Source organism: Gastrolobium bilobum, unplaced genomic scaffold (genome assembly GCF_033153095.1).
Source record: "Gastrolobium bilobum isolate Gb01-03AN ecotype WA unplaced genomic scaffold, APGP_CSIRO_Gbil_v1 utg25398, whole genome shotgun sequence".
Taxonomy (NCBI): Eukaryota; Viridiplantae; Streptophyta; class Magnoliopsida; order Fabales; family Fabaceae; genus Gastrolobium; species Gastrolobium bilobum.
Window position 1 is genome coordinate 267,550 of NW_026897820.1, and position 24,437 is coordinate 291,986.

The 24,437-nt window shown below is 36.9% G+C and overlaps 2 protein-coding genes across 2 annotated transcripts; one reads left to right on the top strand and one right to left on the bottom strand.

Moving 5' to 3' along the window:
- The first annotated feature begins 976 nt into the window (after positions 1-976).
- Positions 977-1,863, top strand: LOC133310641 (uncharacterized). The gene has a single exon (XM_061511604.1). The coding sequence runs from the start codon at positions 1,196-1,198 to the stop codon at positions 1,340-1,342; it is 147 nt and encodes a 48-aa protein (XP_061367588.1). The 5' UTR covers positions 977-1,195; the 3' UTR covers positions 1,343-1,863.
- Positions 1,864-5,350: 3,487 nt separating this feature from the next.
- On the bottom strand, positions 5,351-24,093 carry LOC133310629 (uncharacterized). Its single transcript, XM_061511590.1, has 8 exons — positions 23,839-24,093; positions 23,558-23,637; positions 23,020-23,125; positions 10,577-10,798; positions 8,310-8,798; positions 7,553-7,624; positions 5,830-5,926; positions 5,351-5,627 (listed from the first exon to the last, which is right to left on the bottom strand). Exons 2-7 carry the CDS (start codon positions 23,603-23,605, stop codon positions 5,865-5,867), a joined length of 999 nt encoding a protein of 332 aa, XP_061367574.1. The 5' UTR covers positions 23,606-23,637; positions 23,839-24,093; the 3' UTR covers positions 5,351-5,627; positions 5,830-5,864.
- Between the last annotated feature and the right edge of the window lie 344 nt (positions 24,094-24,437).

Below are 24,437 nucleotides of genomic sequence, written 5' to 3' on the forward strand. Positions count from 1 at the left end.
AAGATCACTTCAATTTTCAACGTGCAAACTCGCATAAAAAGTGCTCCAAGCTAAACATGGATTATCAAACTTCCAACCTAAACAGAAATAAGAGTAAAGTGTTTTTTTTCACTTCTTAATAAAAAATACGATCCTCACTGTAGTTTCTTATAAAAAAAATTAAGTGTCTGATCCTTATGAAATTTAAAGTGGACTATTTTAGTCCTTTTGAGAAATTAATGTGGGCCTTTTTTGAAATTATAAAAGACTATGATTTCAACTAAATAGGTCCACTTTGAATTTTTTAGGAATCTCAAAACTAATTTTTTTTTGTAAGACACTAAAGAGATGATCATATTTTTTGTTAGGGACTTTACTCTAGAAATAATTTTAATATAATTAATAAATTTTGTAACCATCTTAATGGGTTCATACTATTTGTGCCTATCTCAGTAAATTTATTAGGCTAGTGTATATGTGAATCGATTAATTATAAAAAAAATAATCATTTTTGTTAACATTGCCTAATTTTTTTTTAATATAATAATTGAAAAAGAGGCGAAACAAATGTGCTCAAACATCTTCATTTAAAATTTTTTTTAAAGGATACACATTTATATTATTAAATGAAACTAATGTGTTTTAGTGAAAATATTACATAGGGGAGAAAGGGTAGATTTTTACCATCTCTCTCCCACAAAAGCAGGAGAGGAGAGAAAATGAAAGTATTATAGTGGAGAAAAAGGATAAAAATTTATGGTAGTTTCATTTAAAATAATACAAAATTTAATCTTTTAAAATGACAGATATTTTTTTTTAAAATAAAATAAAATATTATAGGAGATAATCTTATCTGCTATACGTATATAACAATGACAGGATATTCTACCTATCATGTTCTGTCTTTCATTACCGATTAAATCAAAATCTTAATTAAGATTTACTTCTTCTTTTTTCTCCTATGTTTCACTGCTCGCTTCCACAGAATAGGGTTGCCACTGGGAATGTGACATAATATTTATTAATTTAAGACGCAAATTTCATTCATAGTTTTGCTTTGGGGTTGTTGAGTCCAGGCAATGGGAAATAAATTGATGATTCCCACAACCACCTTCCCAGAAGCAAAACACACTCTCTTCCCATCTTCTTGAATGGGTTTCCTTCAATCTTCACATCTTCCTTGAAAGCCCCAACGCCTGAAGAAGAAGAAGCATCCATGGCAATGGCACTTGATGTGGCCATGTGGATCACAAAGATGGTGTGGATAGCTCTAAATGGATGGATTACTTCATGTTTGACTATTGCTGATGAGTTTGCCAGCGCTCTTCGCTCTGGCGATATTGGCCCCTTCCATGTTGGCTGATCCAATTGGCCTTATTGGGTATACATCAAGTTCTGTAATTTTCAACTACCCTTGAAACTATACTTGTTTTCATGTAATGGGTATTCATGTAAATCTTATTTTTATGTTTGTGGGTTGGTGTGTTTAAGGTAGTTTGGGTGATCCTGGGTTGTGCTTTTAGGAAAGGATGATGTTTTTGTTGTGTGGAGTTTCCTTAAATCGAGGAATTAGTTGGGTGACTTGTTTGAGGTTATTTGTTATAGATTGTTGATTGCTTGCTAGCATGTTTTGTTAACGTTTTATAGATAAATTTGAATTCGAAAACTATCAATCAGTTCTCAGTTCTTGTTTGATTAGGTGATAGACTTATATGAATTTAATTGGGAGTTTAGATTCATCCATAGTTAGCATTAGTGTGGCGATTTACTAAGTTTTGTTCATTTTTATGGTAGGGATTCGCTTTTAAGAAGTTTGTTAAATATGATAACCATTGACTCATTGAGCTTCTGGTTACTGGATGATTCTTTAGCAAAAGAAACACAGAACATGAGAGCCTTACAGAAGTTCACCTTATCTTTCACCATATTAAGGTTTTCCTTTTTTGGGTTCCTCACCCTACCTCATCTTTATGAGCCTGTGACCTTTATGCTAAGTTCCTAACTCTACCCCATCTTTACCCCAAGCATGACACGGTGTTTGAGATTAAATATATACTGCAAACTCTTGACCAATTACATCATGAGATGAATGTTATGGTGTGGCAGCTGCATTAAGTTAGACCATAAGCTATCATAAAAACCGTTAACTGTAAATTATGTTGAGTTTTGAGGCTAAGTGGTTTGCAGGTTGACACACCATGTAAAAGAAAAAACAAAAAGCGAGTAAATTGAAATTTGAAGAGTGCTACTTTTGATTATAAGTGAAGGTATGTAAAGTAAACACATGGAATTCTGATAATGTTTTGATTTAGTTGATGCTTAGAACATTCCAGATATATAATTGTCCTTCTAAATATTTTAATGCTACAACTGCACTTTCCTAATCACCATATGGCTACATCAGTTGTTTGCTAGTTATCAAATTGTTATTGGCTGAACTCCATATACCCTCTTCTGTCATCGAGCTGGAACATATTTTTTATAGTCAACTATGCTTTGCTTACATATGAGAAATTCTAGCCAGAACTTTTTGGTGAAATAGCATGCTAACCACTCTCTATTAGTCAGTGAGGTTAGCATAAAACTTTAGAGTTGTTAAAAAGAGAGTGGCAAAGAGTGTGTTGCGAGCTTTTTTTTTTTTTATTGCATTTATCTCTGTGAGGAATGAAATTTTGGTATGATGTCAGTGATTTTCTTTGTTAATTAAAACTTGAATTTGTTAACAAGATAAATCACACCTTTTAAATGATAAAAGTCGTCTTAAAGCTTTAAAGCTAAAAGACTAGGAAATGAAGATGGCATTTAAGTTCCTTGCTTTTTGCTCCTTAAGGAATTGGATTTTGTTTTGCTTATTATCATGTTTGAGTGAAAAATTCACTGGCCAGAAAGGCTGAGAAATCTCCCAATCTATTTGTCCCTTTGAACATGCTGTCCATGTTGTTGGATTCATTCACAAATTATCATCAAACTACTAGGATCTATTGGATTGCTTTGGTTACATTTATGCTCTAATCTCTACTATCTTTGGATCTAGCTTTAAAAGCTCCCATTAACTTTTAAAAATTGTCTCAATCACTATGCATGAGTTTAAGTGGATATAACAACCTCTTACAAATCATAAAATAGAAACAAGAATGTGTTGAAATGAATTATTGCAAAATAAGAGTCTCCATTTGTAAATCCTAATAAACTTTTTTAAAGGAAAATAAAAAATCACAGCTTCAAAGTGATAAAATGTGTTGGGGTTAATTATAGAAGAATTCATTTCTCAAAAGCTGGTGAGAAACGAGAAATTAACTGTGTTTCTGCATTTGTGTTCATTGTTTTCGGGATATTGTCGGGTCAATGCTCTTGGAGCAACGCAATCTTTTACCAGAACTTCATATTATATTGTATTCTTATAGTTATCAGTTTAGTGTATGTCAAAATTAGTTGTGAAAAAAGATTGTGCATAATTGGTAATGAAAAAAAATCAGTTTATATTTAGATATTTTGTTTTGGTATATATATTTTTCTATTAATTTGCTCATGAATTGAAAATATACTCGTAAGGTGTTGAATGTAGGCAATGAAGTTGCGCTCAATTGACAGGATTAAGCAGCAGTGATGCAAAGATAAACCCTCTTTTAATTCCGCTGTAATCTATCCAATTTCTATTTTTTCTTTTAAATAGAAAATTGTTGAATGTAATCTTACCAAAAAAATAAATATATAGATAGCCGTAGGTTTCCTTGCATCTCTCAGTGAAGTTATATCAAATACTGGAAATGGAGTATCCAGTTAAATTTGAGTTTTTCAATATTAAACAAATTAAAAATTGATGAGTAATTTCAAGGGGTGGCACAGTTGGTAAGCGAATTGTGCTCAAGGAACGAATTGTTATGGCTGAAAGATCGTTGATTCAATTCCTAAGCAAAATACTTTAAGGTTATTGGTAAAATCTTTCAGGCTCTATATCACGAATGGGAAGTCTCTTTCAAATGGGTGGAGATACTCCTGGAAACCAACAAAAATTAAATTAAATTGGAGAGTAGTATTTATTAGAGTAATCCCTCAATTTGGCATTTTGAATATTAAGTAGTTGTCACCTTTAGATTTTTGTCATTAGTCTCAAACCTTAATGTGTTATTGTACTAGTCCTCCAAATATTCTTCTGTCAAATTTATTTATAAAAAACATAGTTATTTTTGTCCTTATGAAAGACTAAAGTAATAACACAAAAAAGATGAATTTTCTGATAATTTTATATCTTTAAAAGAAATTTGGTTATTAAAAAAAAAACCCTTGGAGGACAAATATGGTTATATTTGAAAGACTAGTTCAACAATAAAAACTTTGAAAGATTAAGGTGAGTATGTGACAACTCCATGATCTTTAAAGATCCAGATTAAAGATTTATTCTATTTATTATTTTTTAATAAAAAAAACCAGCTATGCTATTTTTTTTGGCTGGATTACCTTTACGCACATTACCAGCCATTCCAATATAAATCAAAGAGAAAGGAAATGGGACCAAAATTGACAATTTATGTTTGGGAAATATAAGAATCACATGGTAGGAAGAAAAATTTAAATTATATATTACGGATAGTATATAGTTACAATATTAAAGTTATTTTTTTTCTCTCCACCACATCATCTGATAATCTTATGAGAAGAGGAAAAAAAAATAACTTTTAATATTATAATTATATTTTTTTTTAAGACTAAATTTCTTTCCTGTAACATAATGGATCGCAAACCTTTATGTTTACGCAAAAATACTTTACGAAGTGTCCATACGTTCAAACTGCTTGATCTTTTGTATATTAGTTTTTAATTAGCTATTTTATTTGATTATTTTCCTTAGACATGAGCTATTTTATTAACTTTGCAGGACCGGTGTCTCTCGTATCATGGCATAAGGCTAAGGTTGCATGCATTGTCCATGCTTCCCACCCCCAAAACTTCTAATTTGGTAGAACAATTCATTTCTCGGGTTTACAACACCCAAAAAGGTTTAAGGGAATGGGAAGTTGACCCAATCTAATAAAAGGACATTCAACAAATCTTTACAAATGATACAGATGAGATAACCTAGTAGAATTAACCATTAATTTACGCGTTGAATTTTACCATTCGATCCAACCGACAAGAGAGTTGCCGACAGAAAGAGGGTACTGCACCACATGCTGTACCGAATTGGCCTAAGAAAAATGTTTCTATTAGCAAGTTATATGAGGACCGCCAATCTTTCTACATTCCCTTGGACTCTCTGGAATCTTTTAATTCCTACTAGTTTTACCAAAGAGTCAACCAATTCAATAATACTCTTGTTCATTATTCCTTAAAAATAAAATTTTAGTACAGTTAATAAAAACAAGATATATTAATGCAATTCTAGTATCAACTATCAACACAATGTAGAATAAAATCATTCTGCAAAGCAAATACCAAAGGGCAAATACAAGCAAAAACGAAAAAAAAAAAAAAAAAGTTATTTATTTGCACCATCCTTTTCCCTTCCATGCAAGTATTCCAAATTTCATATCCCCTCACGGCAGAACGAGGAGAGTGAACTTTATGCACACCAAAGTATGTGACCCGGAAGTTTAAATTTTAACCTCTAAATTTTTCTGTACAACACCACTCTAAGCATTTTGTTCAACCTGCAGGCAAGATAAACAATTATCAAGACTATAACTAAAGCGTTTATTTATTTTGTAACTATGCATGCATGTAATGAAATTAAAAACAATAGCAGAGGTTAGAAGGGTTTTTTTAGGGGGGGCTTTATAGCAGCTTGATTTAATTGCACTTCACAGCAGTTTCTGCATAACTGATCCCTAACAATAGAGGTAAAGAACATACCTCAAAGATGCTGACGACTAAATAGCGAGTATCAACTATTCACTCCCAAAGTCTTCATAACTTAAGCCTTCTGATATGGAGTCCAGCCTATTATTGTCTAATTTAACACCAAGACAATAATAGTGTCAACATTGCAGCACAAAGCAACAGACTATAACGGTGTGCATAACAATCTTTCCAAATCAATTTTAAAAAAAAAATTATTCCAAGGAACGGAAAAAATCAGAAACGATGTTTGACGAAATCGGTTTATTTTTTGTTCTCGAGAATGAACTAGTTTAATTACTGTTCTAGGGAATAAAAAAAAAAAAACTTTTTTTGGTTATTTTATGCCAGGACAAAAAAAAAGAAACATTTCTCTCTCACTCCCTAATACGCGCCTCTTCTGCCTCCTTCTGTTTCCAACCAGACTGTCTTCTACCCATCAGGTAAACCTCTCTTCTCCTCTCCTCTCTTTCTCTCCTTGAGATCATCTCTTCAAAACATTGTTCTTCTTCCTCCCCCTCCCTCTTAGTTATATTTTTTATGAAAAAAGTTGAAAATTTCCCACACATTCGTGTTTATCTCCCACATATTTTTCTCTGCTTATCTCTCAGTTCCCTTAGAGTTTCCATTGCATGTAGTGACGAACTGAGAGTTAAACCTCTTTTGTTTTGGGAACTGAACCGCAAACCTTAATTGTGACCTTTTTTTTTTTGTTTAAATTCTTTCATCTTTTTCATTTGTGTTCTGGTTTAATATAATACATCTACGTTAGTTTTGGTTTAAATTCTTTCTGTTTCTTTGTTGGTTGCATTCAACGTGCTCTGAGTAACAGTAACTCATAGATACATAATCAATATGTGGTTTATTTTCTAATGTTTAGTGTTATGATTAATCGTCTGACGTATGTTATTAGTAAGGAGAATGGCATCCTAAGGTTTCACAGCAAAATGGACTGACAAGAACACAATTGTTTTTGTTAATTTGATGGTTGAAGAAGTTAAAAAAGGGAATAGAACAACAACTACCTTTAGTAAGAAAGCATGGAAAAACATGAAAGACGAATTTACAAAACAGACAGGGCTTGATTACACCCAAAGTCAACTGAAAAACAAGATGAATAAACTTAGACAAGAATATTTAAGTTTCAAGAAATTACTAGGCATATCCGATTTTGGTTTGAACATTGTTTTGAGTATTTTCATAAGACAAAATATTATATTTGTTTTAGCATTTTCATTGTATTAAAATATTATATTTTTATATATTTTTTCATATTTTCATAAAATTATTATTATTTGTTAAATATGATGTTAGAAGGGCCGGCCTGGCTCAGCGGTAAGCTTGCTTACTGTGGTGTTCCAGGTCAGGGGTTCGACTCGGCTCCCCTGCAAAGCAGGGGTGAGGCTTGACTCAAATTTTTCCTTCCCCAGACACTCACGGAGTGGGTCTTGAACTGGGTCGGCCTTTTTAAATATGATGTTAAAATATCTATTGCGATTTGGTTATTTTACACATTGAATGAAATCTCTGTAATTATTTCAAAAATAAAGAAATAGATTTGTATTTTGTTATTAAACATAATTCTGTTTCTTGGAATAAAAATAAAACACGTTATCAAACGTATTTTTTTCCCCACAAACTCTTCCAAGGCACAGAAATAGAAAAAAATTATTTCTTTTCAAAAAGAGTGCTAGAAAACAGAATCACACACCCAAAGTGAAGAGAGATTGTTTCTTACCTTGTTCTCTTTCAAGGAAGTTCTCGTTACCAGTATCCATGAAGGGTGACCTAGAATAGCTCTCCAGTATATCTGTCAAACAAGAAACTGAACTATTAGTGCTAATTATTAATCCAATCTGAGGTTTGTTAATTGCGGATACACTCGTCTATAATATCTTAGAAAGCGAGTTGAAACTTTAAACAATCAACATGACCAGCATTTTACCCAACACCATCAGGAAAGTGCACTTTCCTTGTGACCTTCAAGACGGTGTATAACAGAAAGAAGAAAAAGAACCCAACAACAGAGGGTCTGGTAGCAGTGAGTGGGCCAGATGCAGGTACAGGCCCAGACACTTTGGATCCAAGGAAGGAGGGGGGAACATAACAGGATTGAGGAAGGAAAGCGTGAGTTAGTTACAGGAGAGAGGAGAGGGGGTGTGACGGATATAGGGAGAGAGTTGGGGGCGGGGCGAGGGTGTATGATGTTTTGTAATTGAATTGGTTGGGGTATTGGATTGGGAGAGGTGCTGTGGAGCCCTCTGTGTTCCAATTTCATAGTGTCTCTAAGGCTATAGTGGCCATTTACAGTAGTTATTTCTGAATATTGGTGTCTGTAAGTCTGATTCTCGATAATACATATTTCAGTATTTTAATTCTGTTGGTGTGATAATTCTTGAGGTTTCATCACCCTGACATTAGTAGAGGAACATCAGTAGTAAGCAGGCATGCAGACACACACATGGACCCACACAAAAACAAGAGAAAGAACATACCAGAACTCTGAGAAAAATCAGCAGTTAGATCTGAAAGGCTAAAATTTCTAGGAATCTGCCCCAAAAATCCAAATGAAGAAGTGTCTGGATCAAGGACTGCCTCATTCAGTGAATGTGAGTTGGACTCCACATTGGTGAATGATGTAACCGAAGCATCACCGATAGTCTGGCGAGCCTCCAGGACATTTCCATCAGTACCAAACATATAAGGAGAACAACCTGAATATCCAGGTTCTGATTTGATCATCCCCCCATTGATTCCTTGTATCAGACCCATGTTTGAGCTTTGACCAGAAAGCATGCTCGGAGGGCCATTAATCCTGTTGCCATGAGCAGACATATCAACCGCAGCATGCATACTTGTATGGAGTGATGACCCACCATTATTAAACACATTAGATAAACTGGAATCAACAGGATGTTGCATATTTTCTGGCTTCAAACCTGCTCGGGTTTGCACAGCAGCGTAGCACACTGGATTGTCAGGTACTGTAAAATAAAGTGACATTTGATGCCAAATTACAAAAATGGTTGGAACCAAACATTCAATATCTCCTCAATCATTCTATATCTTTTCATTACATCTCTGGAACATTAAAAACTGAATTTTGAAATTTTAGAATGACAAATTTTACAAAGAATATAGGCAGAAACAGTCATAAAATCATTTTATGATAGTCTCTTTCACCTTCCAGGAAATTCATTTTCTTCTTTATAAAGTTAGACAAAAAAATTTCTATGAATAAAATCACCCATTTTGCTTTCAAAAATATAGTAACCATATATCAAGGCAGGTAAAACAAAATATAATTTTGGTCAAATTAAAATTTGTGTCCTTATAGGTGATGCTCGTTTTCAATCTAATCCCTACACAAAATATTCAATTTGATCCCTAAATGTGAAAATGTTCTCAAATCACTCTTTGCCACCACTAATCGTCATAACACCATGATCTACTCATCTTACCTGCCTAACGAAGTATGATTGGGCACTAACTTGTGTTTGATTAGTTGTGTTAAATTAAACTTTTGGTCCATATACCCAACACTAATGTTCGATTTGGTCCCTTCACAAATATTTCAAATAGGTCACTATATGTGAAAATGTTCTCAATCCACTCCTTGCTGTCTAAAACTGGTGCTTCTAAAATTTATGCCTAAGTATTTGATCAATTCATGTTTAAATTCAAAATCAACTTGTTTATCAAGATAGGCTTGCTATTTTAACGAGGAGGCTGCTTGGCTTTATGCATGGACATACCACCAAACACCAACGTTGTCTAGAATTCCTATGCTTGTAAAATCTACCAGCGCAAAATTGACAGAAAGAATAAGCCTGTGCACTATGACTGCAAGCATGGGCAAGAAGAAGAGTAAGTCCTCTTTGACATTGGAGGATTGAGTTTGGGATAGATAAAGTCCTTAAAACGAAGCCCGGAGGAACAATTCATACTGGACCTGACATTGGCTGCCAAAATATGGGAACATAGTGTGACAATCATCACAAGCACACTGAATTTGGATTATTCATTCATAACTTCATTACATCGAGGGGCTTGGTACTAATGCATCTCAGCATCTCTCAAAGACTTTCATTCTTTGAAAACACGCAGGTTATTATGCAGTCCAAGCATGCTATAAGCAACTGGATACCACATGCCATGAGTTTGCACTGCATGATATATACAGGGTGTTGAGGCCAGGGGGTGTTTAGTGGTTAGATCATGTCTTCTGCTCTCGGTTGCAACTCAACAAAACTCACACACCAATTTTAGATCGAATTAGATTCAACTAATTGAGATGACATGCTGGCATGAAACTTGATTGGGGGAGTCACAAAAACGAAATGTACATTTCAGTCCTATTGGAGAAACCAATGATCTCAATTAGGTATATGGATTGCATATGGTAAATTAATGAACACATTGGTATACACGTGGCATGTTATGCGCTTTTGTAGCATGTTTATTGCCACATTGGTATCCACGTGGATTTCTTCATCTCCCAAATCACTTTCTTCCCTGAATGAGAGCTTCTAACCTCTCGAATGGCACGTATCCACTCTCTCTCATTATCTCACAAAAATGAAACCCCTATATACCAAAAACCACATCATCCTTTGCCACAAAGTCAAAACTCCAAATTCACACCATTCACAAAGAAGATAAAACCCAACTACTACCAGTGCTTGAACTAGCAAAAATTGTATAACTACCCATTAGAGGTAGGTAATGATGGTAACAATATTCATGGAGGTAATAGACTTACTTGCAGGGATATGTGACCCATTAGAGTTAGGTAGTGATGAAACTGTAGGGATATGTGACCCATTAGAGGTAGATAGTGATGCAACTGCAGTTGGGTGTAAGTGCATTAATTGCACTTGTTGTTCCAGCAACCTGTTGAATTGCATTATTTGCTGCTTCAACATCAATCTTGCATGATATGCCTTGAAGAACTCTTGGTTTTCTTCTTCAAGCTTTTGCCAAACTGAAAAAAGAAGGAAAAAACAAAAGAAACTTAGAAATAGAGAACACCACATGATGGGTGCAAGGTGACTATTGGTTTTTGACTCCAATGCCCAATCCACAGGACTAAATGGCAATTTCAACAGCAACTATCGATGATCAAATCTTACTCTTATCCCAATGTCCACCACTTTGTATGTATCCAAACTACTGCAAATTTTTTATTTTTTTTTAGTACATAACTACTGCAACTTTTACAAGCACGGAAATGGAAGAAGCACTGTGCTGGATAAACAAAGGCAATCTATATGGTGCCCATGCATGAAATGAAATTAATAATTCAGCAGCAGCTAAACAAGAAATCACCCAAAGTTACCTATCACAAAGCTTCCGAGTTTCAACTTATTTTATTAATAAGTTTATTATCTTTCTTATAAGGGAAGTCCAAATATTAAACCGCAGTAATTATAAATTAATTACAGCAAGAATAAACGAGCCAACCATGTCAAATAAGTAAACATGAATTGACAAGTTTATGTGATGGTTCGGGAATCAAGACTCTAGTGGTGTCTAAGCCAGGCGTTCATTTTTCAGCCCATTGATCTAATTCACTAGATAAAGCAAACAAGCTAATTTCTTTTTTCTGTAAGCATAGGCATTCAGAAGTTCAGCATTTTTTTCAGTGCAATTAAAACTGCCAGCAATTTCTAGAGGCTTCTTCCATTTCCTTAATTTGAAGTATTAAAAAAATAACAGTTAGCTGTCAACCAGATTGGTTCTCCAAAGATTATCAGATAGTGGACAGAATGTAGATAACCAATATACTTCCCAGTGGCAGAGCTAGACTAGTTTATAAACAATTAGGCGAGGGGGACACTTTTAGAAAAAAATGAAAAACATTACATAGAAAGTAATAGAGTTTAACATAGTTTAAGGGGAGCCACTGCCTCCCTACAGCTCAATGAGGTTCCCCCCGATAACTCCCATGCCAAGGGAACTGTCATTGACTCATTCAAGGAAGCTCTGATAACTAAATTTTAGTTCTTAAAATACTAAACTTGGTCAAAGAACATGATATACAGTGTTACAAATATGTAAAATTTGCATATTTTGCAGATACTCAAACGTACTTGATGTAAACATTAACCTAGTGACAACCGTACAAGTCTACAATTAATCCTAATCCTAATCAAAATACAGTCAAGATTCATTAACCTTTTCATCACAAACTGCATTTTTTTTTTCGGGCGAGGAAGATAGCACCCTCTGGATGACTCAAGAGAGATGTAAAAGAAATTTGAAGAGTTTTCCAAAAAAAAAAAGAAAAAAAAGGAATTTTCTATGATAAAAGAGAATTTATAAAGAGAGAAACCACAAACAAATATTCTCACATTTGATCTAATCAAATGCACCACAAGCCCATATAGAGAGCACAGTTTCACAACACCTAGATGGCTTGGCCTCTTTCCTTCTCCCAAAACAAAGGAAAAAAGTGGGAGGACAAAGCCACTGCACATCAGAAACCCCATAGAACTACCTAGCAAACTCTTCTAACGCGTAAGATAACATCTGAAGACAATTTTATGTGGTTCATGCACTTGGAGCAGGTCATTAGTATTATCATACTATGTATGGCTGTCCAAAGAGAGCTGAATGGGCAGTATTGAGTAGAAGGATTCCGGATTAAGTATTTAAAAGTGGAATTTAAAAAAAAAAGAAAAGAAGAAAGAAAAGATTTGCAAGTGCAAAATTTGGAAGAGTGTAAGGTCCACATCCCACGTTAGGGAACTAAGAAATTGAAAATAATCCAGAGTACCAGCATTGAGAATAAGTTAGAAGCTTCTTGATCATTAAGCTTCCTTGTAAAGAATAGTGGTGTAGAAGTCCCACATAGTATGTATCTTTTTGTATTTTACATTTGGTTTGTTATATAATAGAACCAATATTGTGTAGTTTAACACTACAAGGAATACAATGATATCTCTCGGATCCTGATATTTAACATGGTATCTAAAGCCTAACGAGAGAAATCTTAATCCGCTTCTCTTATTTCTCTTTTCCATAATTTTAATTCGGTTGTGAAGAGATATCACCTTCTTTGAGGAATTCCCGCTGCCATTTCTTTTCCGGTGACTCCTTCGTCGTGGGGTCTTTGGTTTAATGGTTCTTTGCAGAAAGCTCACCGTCGTAAGTTTCCAGCCACCGTCGTCCGCCACCGAAAAAAATTTCAGCGACCGTTTTGATCAACAAGTACGTCAACAGACTCAGAAGGAGTTGATCTACTCAAAGCCGCCAATCCCACCGTCGTAATAGTTCTCAAGCGCTTTCACGCTCCACTTCAGTCTCTGCGCGTGGATGTCACGCGCCACCTTCCTCCGATGCGTACGGCGTTTTGTAGCGGCCGTTCGCCGTCGACCAAGGGAAGACAAGGTCGCCCATCCTTCCTCTTTCCATATCGGCCTTCATTTCGTTCAACGGAGATCGTTTGGGCCACACACCTTCTTTGAGTCTCCACCATTCGCATTTGCTGTTCGCGTTTGATGTTCTCCGTCGTTCGCGTCTGACCCTGTTGCAGATCGCTGCCGTTTCTCCTTGCTGGTTCCAGATCTGTTCATGCACCGTCAATTGTTCGCAAGAAAGTCTGTCCCTGTTCGCGAAAGTCCGCTCCAATTTCGTCCGACCTGTTTTTCCGTCGGATCTGTTCATCGAACCAGTTGTTGTTGTGCGACCTCGTTCATGTTTTTCGGCGAAGCTCCGACACTACTGTCTTTTCCGTCGTCTTCTGTCGGTCTGTTCGCACCACCATTAACTATTTGTTGTGTTTGGTGCTATTAAGTGTTTTCCATTGTTTGGCATATTGACTTGTAGTTGGTCACTATGATTTTATTTCTATTTTATTTCTATATGTTTATGGTGTTTTGATAGGATCTGTCAAAATATCAGAGTAAAACGCAACTAACACCAAAGAAATGGCCCAGAAGAACTAGATTTTCTGTATATTAATCAATGGAAGAAGGTACAAACAATATGAGACAGTAATGAAATAAAGGAAAAATACAAGAAAAGCTAAATGGTTTCCAGAGCAATTAGAGAGTGCTCTGATTCTCTTCCAATCTGGTTTCTCAGCCCAAGTCCCAAGTTCCAATCTATTCCCATGCCTCTGCTCATGCCACTCTACACCTTTTATTCCCTCTAACAGCCTTGCCACCTCAGCACTGCCCTCCTTTTTTCCTCTAACAAACTCATTCTTCTGGAATATTCTGACTAACAGACTTGTCATTGCTTCCATAATCCCCTACTACCCAACTTACATATACCTACACATACTTACACGACTATATTCCTATCAATACTCCCCCCCTAAACATTCACCTTGCCCTCAAGGTGAGGTGCAGCGCCAAGAACCTTCCACCGGGATCCCATTGCTTGAATTGCAATGACCAGTTTCTTATTGCAGCATATTGATCTCCTCCAGGGTCCCACAGCCCTTTTGCAGTCTTTTCATTATCACCCTTAAGCACAAGAATAGTCAAACCGTAACTAACATACCTGGACCCATTGCAGTCTAGCACCTCCCCCTCCCCTTCATGACTGACATGGAACGCTCTTATGGATAATCAATAGATCCTCCATCGAACGAGAACGCTTTTAACAGTACCCTAGGCAGCCATGGAAAGGAGAATATGACACCGTCTCCTCCAACACCCACACTCCGTTGTGATTTATATGCCCAGATGGGTTGGCTTAAGATTCCATATTCTTGGACAACCCACTTCAGACCAATTTGGCGACACCCACATTTTTTGGGCCCGCTTAACTCAATCAGACTTGTTGGCTCCCATACCCATTCCTTACATAAAACAGCCATAGAGAAATTACTCCCTTCAAATTGGGCCAAGTCTGTAATTTATGAGTTAAGAGTTTGGGCCGAAAAAAAAATGGCCCAACTCCCTGTTTACCCTAATCAGATCCTCTTTCAACGTCCCTCATGTTTCCAGCCGCACTTTGCTTCCATGGCTATGTAATGAGGAACGCTCCAAACTCACAATCATGTTCAAAGAGATCCCTACATCACTGTAGATCGAGAGTTGCAGAGCCTCCATTTCCCTTTTCTGTTCACCTCCCACCCCGTGTACACCATTGGTTGGTTCCCCTTCATCCGTGGTGTCTTCCCCATCTTCTTCTTCGATCACCGACTTTTGTAATTGTGCGTTCTGGCAACGATATCTCTGCTCACACTTGAAACATATTCCCCTTGGCAACTTGTGATGCAATTCGTTCTGAGTGAGCCGCCTACCATCAACCCTAGCTACGCTGCTCCCAGAACTCTCCACGGGATTGGTATTCGCCAAAGAGACCCCTGAGTTCACACGTGTTTGGGCAGTAGCACGCGAGTCTTTTACCACAGTATTAGCAGAGGCACGTGAGTCATTGGGGCTGCCATGGTGACTTAAGTGAGTCATGTGCTTTGTAGAAGCGCCCTGATTATTGCGAAAGGGTTGGGCTGTTCGACTAAGCCCACTACGTCTTCCCCCAACCCCAAATCCATATTGGACCCCAGCCTCGTTTCTTATCGCCAACACACTCGTCTCCTTCGTCATCTTCTCCGTCAACGTAGCTGGTTTCTGCAACAACTCCCTTCGATAGCTTTCTACAACGTGCACACCATGGCCTCGAGGAGGCTCCAGCTTAGAAGTTAGCCAATCAACGAGGTGAACATCTTTGTTGACACTCTCTTCTGATCTTGAAGATTCCGATCTCCTACTGCAAGAAAGACCGTAACGATGATGTTCGACTAGACCTTCTCTTGCTTCGCAAAAGCTGCTCGATCTCATTCAATTTTTGTTCTGTTCTGCGGAAACGTTCTTCTGTTTTCTCCTCACTCCTCCTCCTCATCTCTTCTATAATCTCCAAACGAATTTCCATGGCACGCAACAAACCGTTCAAAGCACCCCTAGGATCGGAGTGCTCTGATACCAATTGATAGGATCTGTCAAAATATCAGAGTAAAACGCAACTAACACCAAAGAAATGGCCCAAAAGAACTGAATTTTCTGTATATTAATCAATGGAAGAAGGTACAAACAATATGAGACAATAATGAAATAAAGGAAAAAATACAAGAAAAGCTAAATGGTTTCCAGAGCAATTAGAGAGTGCTCTGATTCTCTCCCAATCTGGTTTCCCAGCCCAAGTCCCAAGTTCCAATCTATTTCCATGCCTCTGCTCATGCCACTCTACACCTTTTATTCCCTCTAACAGCCTTGCCACCTCAGCATTGCCCTCCTTTTTTCCTCTAACAAACTTATTCGTCTGGAATATTCTGATTAACAGACTTGTCATTCTCCCATAATCCCCTACTGCCCAACTTACATATACCTACATATACTTACATGACTATATTCCTATCATGTTTCCAGTATTTTTTTATTTGCGTTTAGCTTTATTTTGGCCTCCCATCAAGGGGAAACCAGTGTTGCTCACCAACTATTCGATGAAATGTGTGAGAGGGATCTTGATGCTGATGTCCTGGCCAACTCAGTTGTCTTTGCCGATGTTCATTCCGGCACTGTCTATGTTGTTGATGTCCATTCAAACATTGTCTCTTTACCAGCTCTTCTTTAGACTGATTGTCATTCCAGTTAATTTGTTGTACTTAGTCATTTCATTTCGCTGATGTAGCAATGTTGTTTTTGGTTCCTAATGGGGGTATTATTTATGTAACAAGCTTGTAGCATATGATCTATATGCTCTAGCTTGAGAGGAAGTGTTAAGAATAGTGTTACAATAGTGGTGTAGAAGTCCCATATAGTGTGTATCATTTTGTATTTTACATTTGGTTTGTTATATAATAGAAACAATGTTGTGTAGTTTAACACAACAAGGATTACAATGATACCTCTCGGATCCTGATTTTTAACATTCCTTAACCGAGAAAATTTCACAAACCAGAGTCCGAAGCATTAAAACAAAACCAAGAAACAGAAGCATTACGGAAGCTAAAACGTTCATATAAGGGAGGAAAGAAAGAACCAAGATGTATGACATTCATGTCCATAAATCCTCCAAAAAATTAATACAGGAACCATCCTCCACTCCCAGATAACATCAAGGAAGAAAGAGGATATACCTGAGAAATGAACATCCAATGACTTTCATAAGTGACACAAATTTTGGCATCCCAATCACTTTGATAAAGATACGCCAAAGGGACTACTAAGTGGAAAACACCACAACCATTTAAAGGCTATTTATTTTAGTGTGCGTTAAAAAAATTGGGTCAGCACCATTGTTGTTAAAACTGATGAAATATAAGACTGAAATGTATTTTTTCATATATTAATTGACACCCAAAGGGATCTTTATATACAGATTACAAGGTAGTTAAGGAGTTGAAGTAATAAATAAAATACACAATAACCGAAGAGGCATCACACTACTCAAAGGAACAAGAAGCTAGAAACAAGTAGAAAACTCTAGAATATTCTACACTCCCCCTCAAGTTGGGAGATATATATTGATCATCCCCAACTTGCTAATTAAACCCTCAAAGATGGGTTTGTGTAATCCTTTGGTGAGAATGTCGGCTGTTTGCTCCTTGGTGGGTATATATGACAAACATACACTACCCTCCTCCAATTTTTCTTTGATAAAATGACGATCAACCTCCACATGTTTGGTTCTGTCATGATGTACAGGATTTTGAGCAATACTGACTGCAGCCTTATTATCACAATAGAGTCTCACAGGTAGAGAATAAGATATCTTTAATTCTCCAAGGAGCCTTCTTAACCAGATTCCTTCACAAATGCCATGGGCTAGCGCCCGAAATTCTGCTTCTGCACTGCTTCTGGCAACAACAGTTTGTTTCTTACTTCTCCAGGTCACAAGATTTCCCCAGACATAGGTACAATATCCTGAAGTGGATCTTCGGTCCATAGCAGAGCCAGCCCAATCAGCATCTGTATAGATTTCTATCATCCTCTTGTGTCCCCTTTTAAAGAGCATTCCTCGACCAGGGGTGTTTTTGAGGTACTTGAGGATTCTATAAACAGCACTAAGGTGTTTTTCCTTAGGAGAATGCATGAATTGGCTAACCATGCTAACCGCAAATGCAATATCAGGCCGAGTGTGAGATAAGTAGATCAGCTTCCCTACCAACCTTTGGTATTGCTCCCTGTCAACATCTTTTCCATCTTCAATTCCCAATTTAATATTGGGTTCAACTGGAGTTTCTGCAGGCTTGCACCCAAGCATACCTGTTTCTTGTAGCAGGTCTAGAATATATTTCTTCTGAGATAAGGAAATTCCCGCCTTGCTACGAGCAACTTCCATTCCAAGGAAATATTTGAGAGATCCCAGATCCTTTAGTTCAAACTGACTAGCTAAACCCCCTTTTAAAGATTTTATTTCTTCCCAGTCATCACCTGTGACAATTATGTCGTCAACATAAACAATGAGGATAGCAATTTTGCCACTATCGGAGTGTTTAAAAAATAAAGTGTGATCAGTCTGAGCTTGGATAAATCCTCTTTCTTTAACAACACGAGTAAACTTTTCAAACCACTCTCTAGGGGATTGTTTAAGTCCATAAAGAGATTTCTTCAACATGCATACAGAACCATCTCCCTGTTCAAAACCAGGTGGTGGATCCATGTAAACTTCCTCATGTAAGTCCCCATTTAAGAAAGCGTTCTTTACGTCCAATTGATGCAAGGGCCAATCAAGGTTGGCAGCAAGTGATAGTAAGACTCGGATAGAGTTAAGTTTGGCAACGGGAGCGAACGTCTCCTGATAGTCTATCCCATAAGTCTGAGTAAATCCTTTGGCAACCAATCTGGCCTTATATTTGTTGATGCTGTTATCTGCATTAAATTTTATTGTGAACACCCATTTGCAACCTACAGTTTTCTTTCCTCTGGGAAGTGCCACGGACTCCCAAGTTCCATTTTTTTTAAGAGCATCCATTTCTTCAAAGACTGCATCCCTCCATTTAGGGTCATTAAGTGCCTCTTGGATATTTTTTGGTATTTTTGTACCGTCTAATATAGTGTTGAAAGCACGAAAACCTGGAGATAACTTTTCATATGAAATGTGATGAGAAATAGGATGAGCAGTGCAAGATCTAGTACCTTTTCGAAGGGCAATGGGCACATCTAGATCAGCTGTACCAGTGTTCTCAAGTGGATTGCTGGAACTAGGACTCGGGTCAGAATCCTGGCAGTCTAGAGGATCTTGAGGAGATTTTCGCCTGCTGTAGAATTTTCCCCATTTACCGGGAGGATCTCCAGTCTCTGGTACAATTGCTGTCCTTGTCTCCTGTACATTAACTCCCCCTGACTCCAAAGGTAAAGAAACAACAGATGTTTCCAAGGGTAAAGGTAAGATAGTAGAATTATTTGGATTCCAAGACTTGTCTTCATTTATACCAATAGACTCCCCCTGAAGAGAAGTCGAGGAAAAAATGATTGTGTTTCACAAAAAGTAACATCCATAGAAACAAAGACCTTTCGAAGAGAAGGTGAGTAGCACTTGTAACCTTTTTGATTAGGAGGATATCCTATGAAGACACATTTAACAGACTTATGATCAAGTTTGGACCTTTGATGTGGAGGAATATGAACAAAAACCACGCAGCCAAACAACTTTGGAGGAAGGGAAGAGAGAGCCCGAAAGGAGGGAAAAGAGCGGGTAAGGCAAGATATGGGAGAATGAAAATTCAGGACGCGAGAGGGCATCCGACTGATGAGATATGAGGCAGTCAAGACAGCCTCCCCCCACAGGTATTTAGGGACATGCATTGTAGACAAGAGGGCTCTAGCAACTTCAATGAGATGTCTATTTTTCCTTTCAGCCACCCCATTTTGTTGAGGGGTGTTAGAACAAGAACTTTGATGGATAATACCTTGCTTGGTTAGGTAATCACCAAGAACAGAATTAAAATATTCAGTACCGTTGTCAGTTCGCAGGATTTGGATAGAGGTCTGGAATTGAGTTTGTACCATAGCATGAAAATTTTTAAAAGTGGCTGCAGCTTCAGACTTATCTTTTAGAAGATATACCCAGCATACTCTAGAATGATCATCAATAAAGGTAATAAACCAACGAGTTCCAGATATATTTTTTTCACGAGCTGGGCCCCAAATATCACTATGAATCAATGTAAATGGAGACGAAACATGATAATCTCTAGGGAAATAAGAAACACGAGAGTGTTTTGCAAACTGACAATCATCACAAAAAAAGGAACTTGGTTTTTTGTTGATAAATAAGTTTGGAAGCAGCTTTTGAAGATAAAAGAAATTTGGGTGTCCTAAACGACGATGCCACAATAAAACATCATTACAATCGTCTGATAAACATAAAGAGTGATTTGCAAAAAATCTCTTTTCATGAGAATCTTCTTCAAAATAGTAAAGCCCTTCTTCCTCTCTAGCACTGCCAATCATCAGCCCCGAATCCTGTTCTTGAAAAACACAGGTTTTGGCAGAGAATTTAGCAACACAATGCAATTCAGAGGAAAGTTTACTAATAGAGATAAGGTTACAAGTAAGAGAAGGGACATGAAGGACAGAATTCAGAGTAATATGTTCAGAGAGCTTAATGGATCCCTTTCCCGCAATATTAGAGAAACTACCATCAGCCGTCCTTATTCGTGACCGGTGATAATAAGGGGTATAAGAACAAAACAGGGATGCATTACCTGTCATATGATCAGAAGCTCCCGAATCAAGAATCCAACGACTACTATGATCAACATGGAATGCCATACCTTGTTGAGCAACATGACTAGTTGCCTCAGCAGATTGAGACATCACCTCCTGAAATTGCTCATAATTCTTACCGTTTAAACGGTGGTTAGTAATCTGTATAGCTGGGTTGTCTCCGGAAGACGAAGAACAGGGAAGAGGAAAGACACCGGAAACATTACCGGATGATTTTTCAGAATGCTTATTCTCAGTCTCAATATTTTCAACTTCCATTGTTCAAAATAAAAAAAAAATAAAAAAAACAAAAAAGGAACTCCAATCGTTCAGAACTGAAAAATCACGAAGAGGAACCAACTGGACCCAACAAGAAGAGTGCTCCAATCGTGATTTAAACCCCCAGAACAGGAAGAGGAAGGCCAGGCGAGCCGTTCTGTGAAAGCCGCGTGACAAACGGAGGCCAGCAGGGCGGCGCGTGGCTCACACGCGCCGGAGAGGCAGTTCTGCAGTGGCGGCGCGTGGCTGACTTTCCGGCGACGGGGCTGACGTGGGTCGACTCGGAAATGGCTTCTGAGTCCAATGGTGGCCTTGGTTTCGTGATTGGAGGGGTCCAGATATGGTTTTTGAGTTATTTTAATAAACAGTGAAAAATGGAAAACGGAAGGAAACGTGAAGGTTTACAAGATGACCACAGGATAACCTGCTCTTGATACCATGATGAAATATAAGACTGAAATGTATTTTTTCATATATTGATTGACACCCAAAGGGATCTTTATATACAGATTACAAGGTAGTTAAGGAGTTGAAGTAATAAATAAAATACACAGTAACCGAAGAGGCATCACACTACTCAAAGGAACAAAAAGCTAGAAACAAGTAGAAAACTCTAGAATATTCTACAAAAACGTAGTGTCAACTCGTAGAAACGGACGAGTTTACGTTTTTTTGGCAAAAAACGTGTCGAAACGGTAGTAGAAACGTAAAATGAGCTGACTCGGTTGAAACGACGAGTCAACTCGGTAAACTCGGTTGACTCGGCGATTTTACCAAGTCGACTCAGTACTAAAACCAAAAAAAAAAAAGAAAAAAAAAAGGAAGAACTAGCTCGTCTCCATCTCTGTGGTTATGTACAATAGCTCACCCATGTCTGACACCCACGACGACCACAACCTCGAGCCGCCACCGGAGTTTCTGCTCAGTCGTCCACAGCTGCTGAGGCATGGCTCCGTCGGAGAGGGAACCAGAAGCACAGTCACAGCAAGAGCAAGAGGACTTTGCAAAAGGAACCAGAAGCACAGTCACAGATCTATCCCACCTAACTCTTATTTTATTATTTGTTTTGCTCCTTTGTTAAACTATCTTCGTACGATCCAACCTTTTCTCTATATACATACTATTTTCTTTATTTTATTATTATTTCTTGGTTATCATGATGGCACCTTTTGATTCAAATTAGATGTTATATATTTCAACCACTTTATATTTTATTATTTGGTTCGCTGCTTAGTTTCATTTCAACATACATTATTTATATTAAGTAATTATATATATTGTGATTTATTTCTATTCAACTGTGATTTATATTTTATATTCCACCTTTTTATTATATATTTGATTATATATTCTAATCATTATTCATGGCTCCTTCATAATGATTTTGATAACTATAAATATATATTAAATATATATGGCACGTAGTAAACTCTTCCGTTTCGTTTACGATTCACGATTTTACGTTTTTGCTAACCCCTACCGTTTCTACGTAGACTCTACGTTTTAACAACATTGGTCAGCACACATCCCAAGGCATTTGAAGGAAGGAGATATGTTCCTTCTTCTGCCCAATGCCTCTTGCAATTGGGTAAAATATGAAACAAATGGGCAGTTCATCACAAGGGAAACGTTTTCAGACATTAAATGCCAGTAGCCCAAGGTCCCTTTCATGACTTGATTTACAGCAAATGTCCATACTAAATGGTTCTGTTTATATTCTTGAATTCCTGACTGTAAGACTTTCGCATAATTTTATCATTCTTCTCTGCCACTGCCGCAGAAATTTTAAAAACATAAATAGAATGGACTAATAAACAATCATCAACAAGAGTGCAAAAGTCCATAGCAAAAACAAGCCACCTTCTGACTCCCAAGTCGTTTTGACATTTTTTACAAAACAGGACCCCATAAAGTAGTGGTTTGAGAACTGCTGCCAAAAAAGGTAACTCAAGATTCGCCAATGTAAAGACAGAAACTGATTCTCTTCATTTCAATCATGTTATATACTGTACAACACACTAAAAGTCTCTGACCAAGTGAAGGTGGTGTAAAATATGGCAAACCCCAATGCATAAAGGCTACCTGACTTTGTGAGGGTAAGGGTGAGAATCGATTTACGCATTCATACCCTTGCATTTCACAAAAAAACCATTTCCTAAACTCAAACACATGATCTTTCAGTCACAAAGAAGTAACTTACCATTAAAATAAAAGTGGGGGGAAAAAAAATCATGCCAGACAACAAAGGTTTTTTCATTACCTAGTTCGGTGAAACCAGGCTCTATTTTTGCTTGATCCAGTAGTGTTTCCACAACTTCTTTCTGGCTCATATATAGTTGTAGGCATCGTTCTATGAGATTTTGCACCTATAATGAGGCAAGTAAAGCAAAAAAAAAATGAAGGTTAGCAATCTATGATAGACGTAAGATGAACTAAACCGTATAAAGAAATAGTGAGAGGTTTGGGAGAGAGGGCCAACAGAACAACACAACAGTGATGATTTCAATTTAAAATGATATAATCAGGAATCAAAGTACATAGTATTCCTCAGGAAAATTTAACACCAAATATTAATTCGCAACTAGACATTAAAAAAAAAAAAAAACGCATTCAATAAAAATCCCAAATTACTTACAACACCAAATATTCAAGCTAATAACTATAATCACAAAACAAACTTGCTACAGTCAACATGTTATGTATGCAAATATCATCTCATCCTTAGAATCCACAAAAGAAGAGAGAGAGAGAGAGAGAGAGAGAGAGAGAGAGAGAGAGAGAGAGAGTTCCTAGCTTACCAGCTGAATATCTTGGCGGGAAACCCGTCTGACTGATCCACTTGACATATTGGAAGTTACCAAATACGGTTAACAGTTAACTGGAGACATAATGATTTGCCATCAGAACCCAAACTCTTGAAAACAAATGCAAAACAGCAAACAGGGGATACATAAGATAATCAAACCAACCAAACAAAAAATTAAAAACGAAAAAAACAAAAATTGAAGGTTTAGGTGCACAGTTGAGATCAATCAAACCAAACAAAGACAGATGATAATCAAATTTTGGGATCACGAACCCTATGATCAGAATCCCGAAAAGCGAGAAAACATCAAAATCAACGAAACCATGGATGCGAGTTGAAGTAAAATTGGAGGGAAAAGTAGTTGGAGAGAGAGAGAGAGAGAGAGAGAGAGAAGGTGAATCGTACGATAGGGATAGGGAAAGAGAGAGAGAGTTAGGGATTCGAGGTTGACCTGAATTGGAGAAGAAAAGTGACTGAGGAGGAAGAAACGACAAAGGAGGAGCTGAGCTGTGCTGTGCGATACATATTAAGGTTTTCATTTACACTTTTTTTCTTTATTTTTTCAAGGAAGGTTACAATCTATCTTTATTTATAATTATATTTTAATTATTAATTTCTGTTAATTAATAATTATTATTTATTATAAATTAATAATTAATTAATAAATTTAATTTATAAAAATAATAATCATTTAATTGACTGAAATCAATAATTAAAATATAATTATAAGATATTTATAAACGAAAATAAATTTATAAATAAATCTTATTTTATTTTAATAAACCATAATGTATCTAGTAACTAATTAGACCGATTATTACGGATTTGACTCAGATAAGACTACAAAATCGGTAATCTATCCATTAATTTGG

Excerpts from the sequence above, each read along its gene's own strand:
- LOC133310641 (XM_061511604.1), top strand. The coding sequence starts at position 1,196 with ATGGCAATGGCACTTGATGTGGCCATGTGGATCACAAAGATGGTGTGG.
- LOC133310629 (XM_061511590.1), bottom strand. The coding sequence starts at position 23,605 with ATGTCAAGTGGATCAGTCAGACGGGTTTCCCGCCAAGATATTCAGCTG. Across the intron at positions 10,799-23,019 it reads GCCTGGTTTCACCGAACTAG|TTTGGCAAAAGCTTGAAGAA; the intron begins GTAATGAAAAAA and ends TTCTTTTTTCAG. Across the intron at positions 5,927-7,552 it reads CTTCCTTGAAAGAGAACAAG|ACAATAATAGGCTGGACTCC; the intron begins GTAAGAAACAAT and ends GTGTTAAATTAG.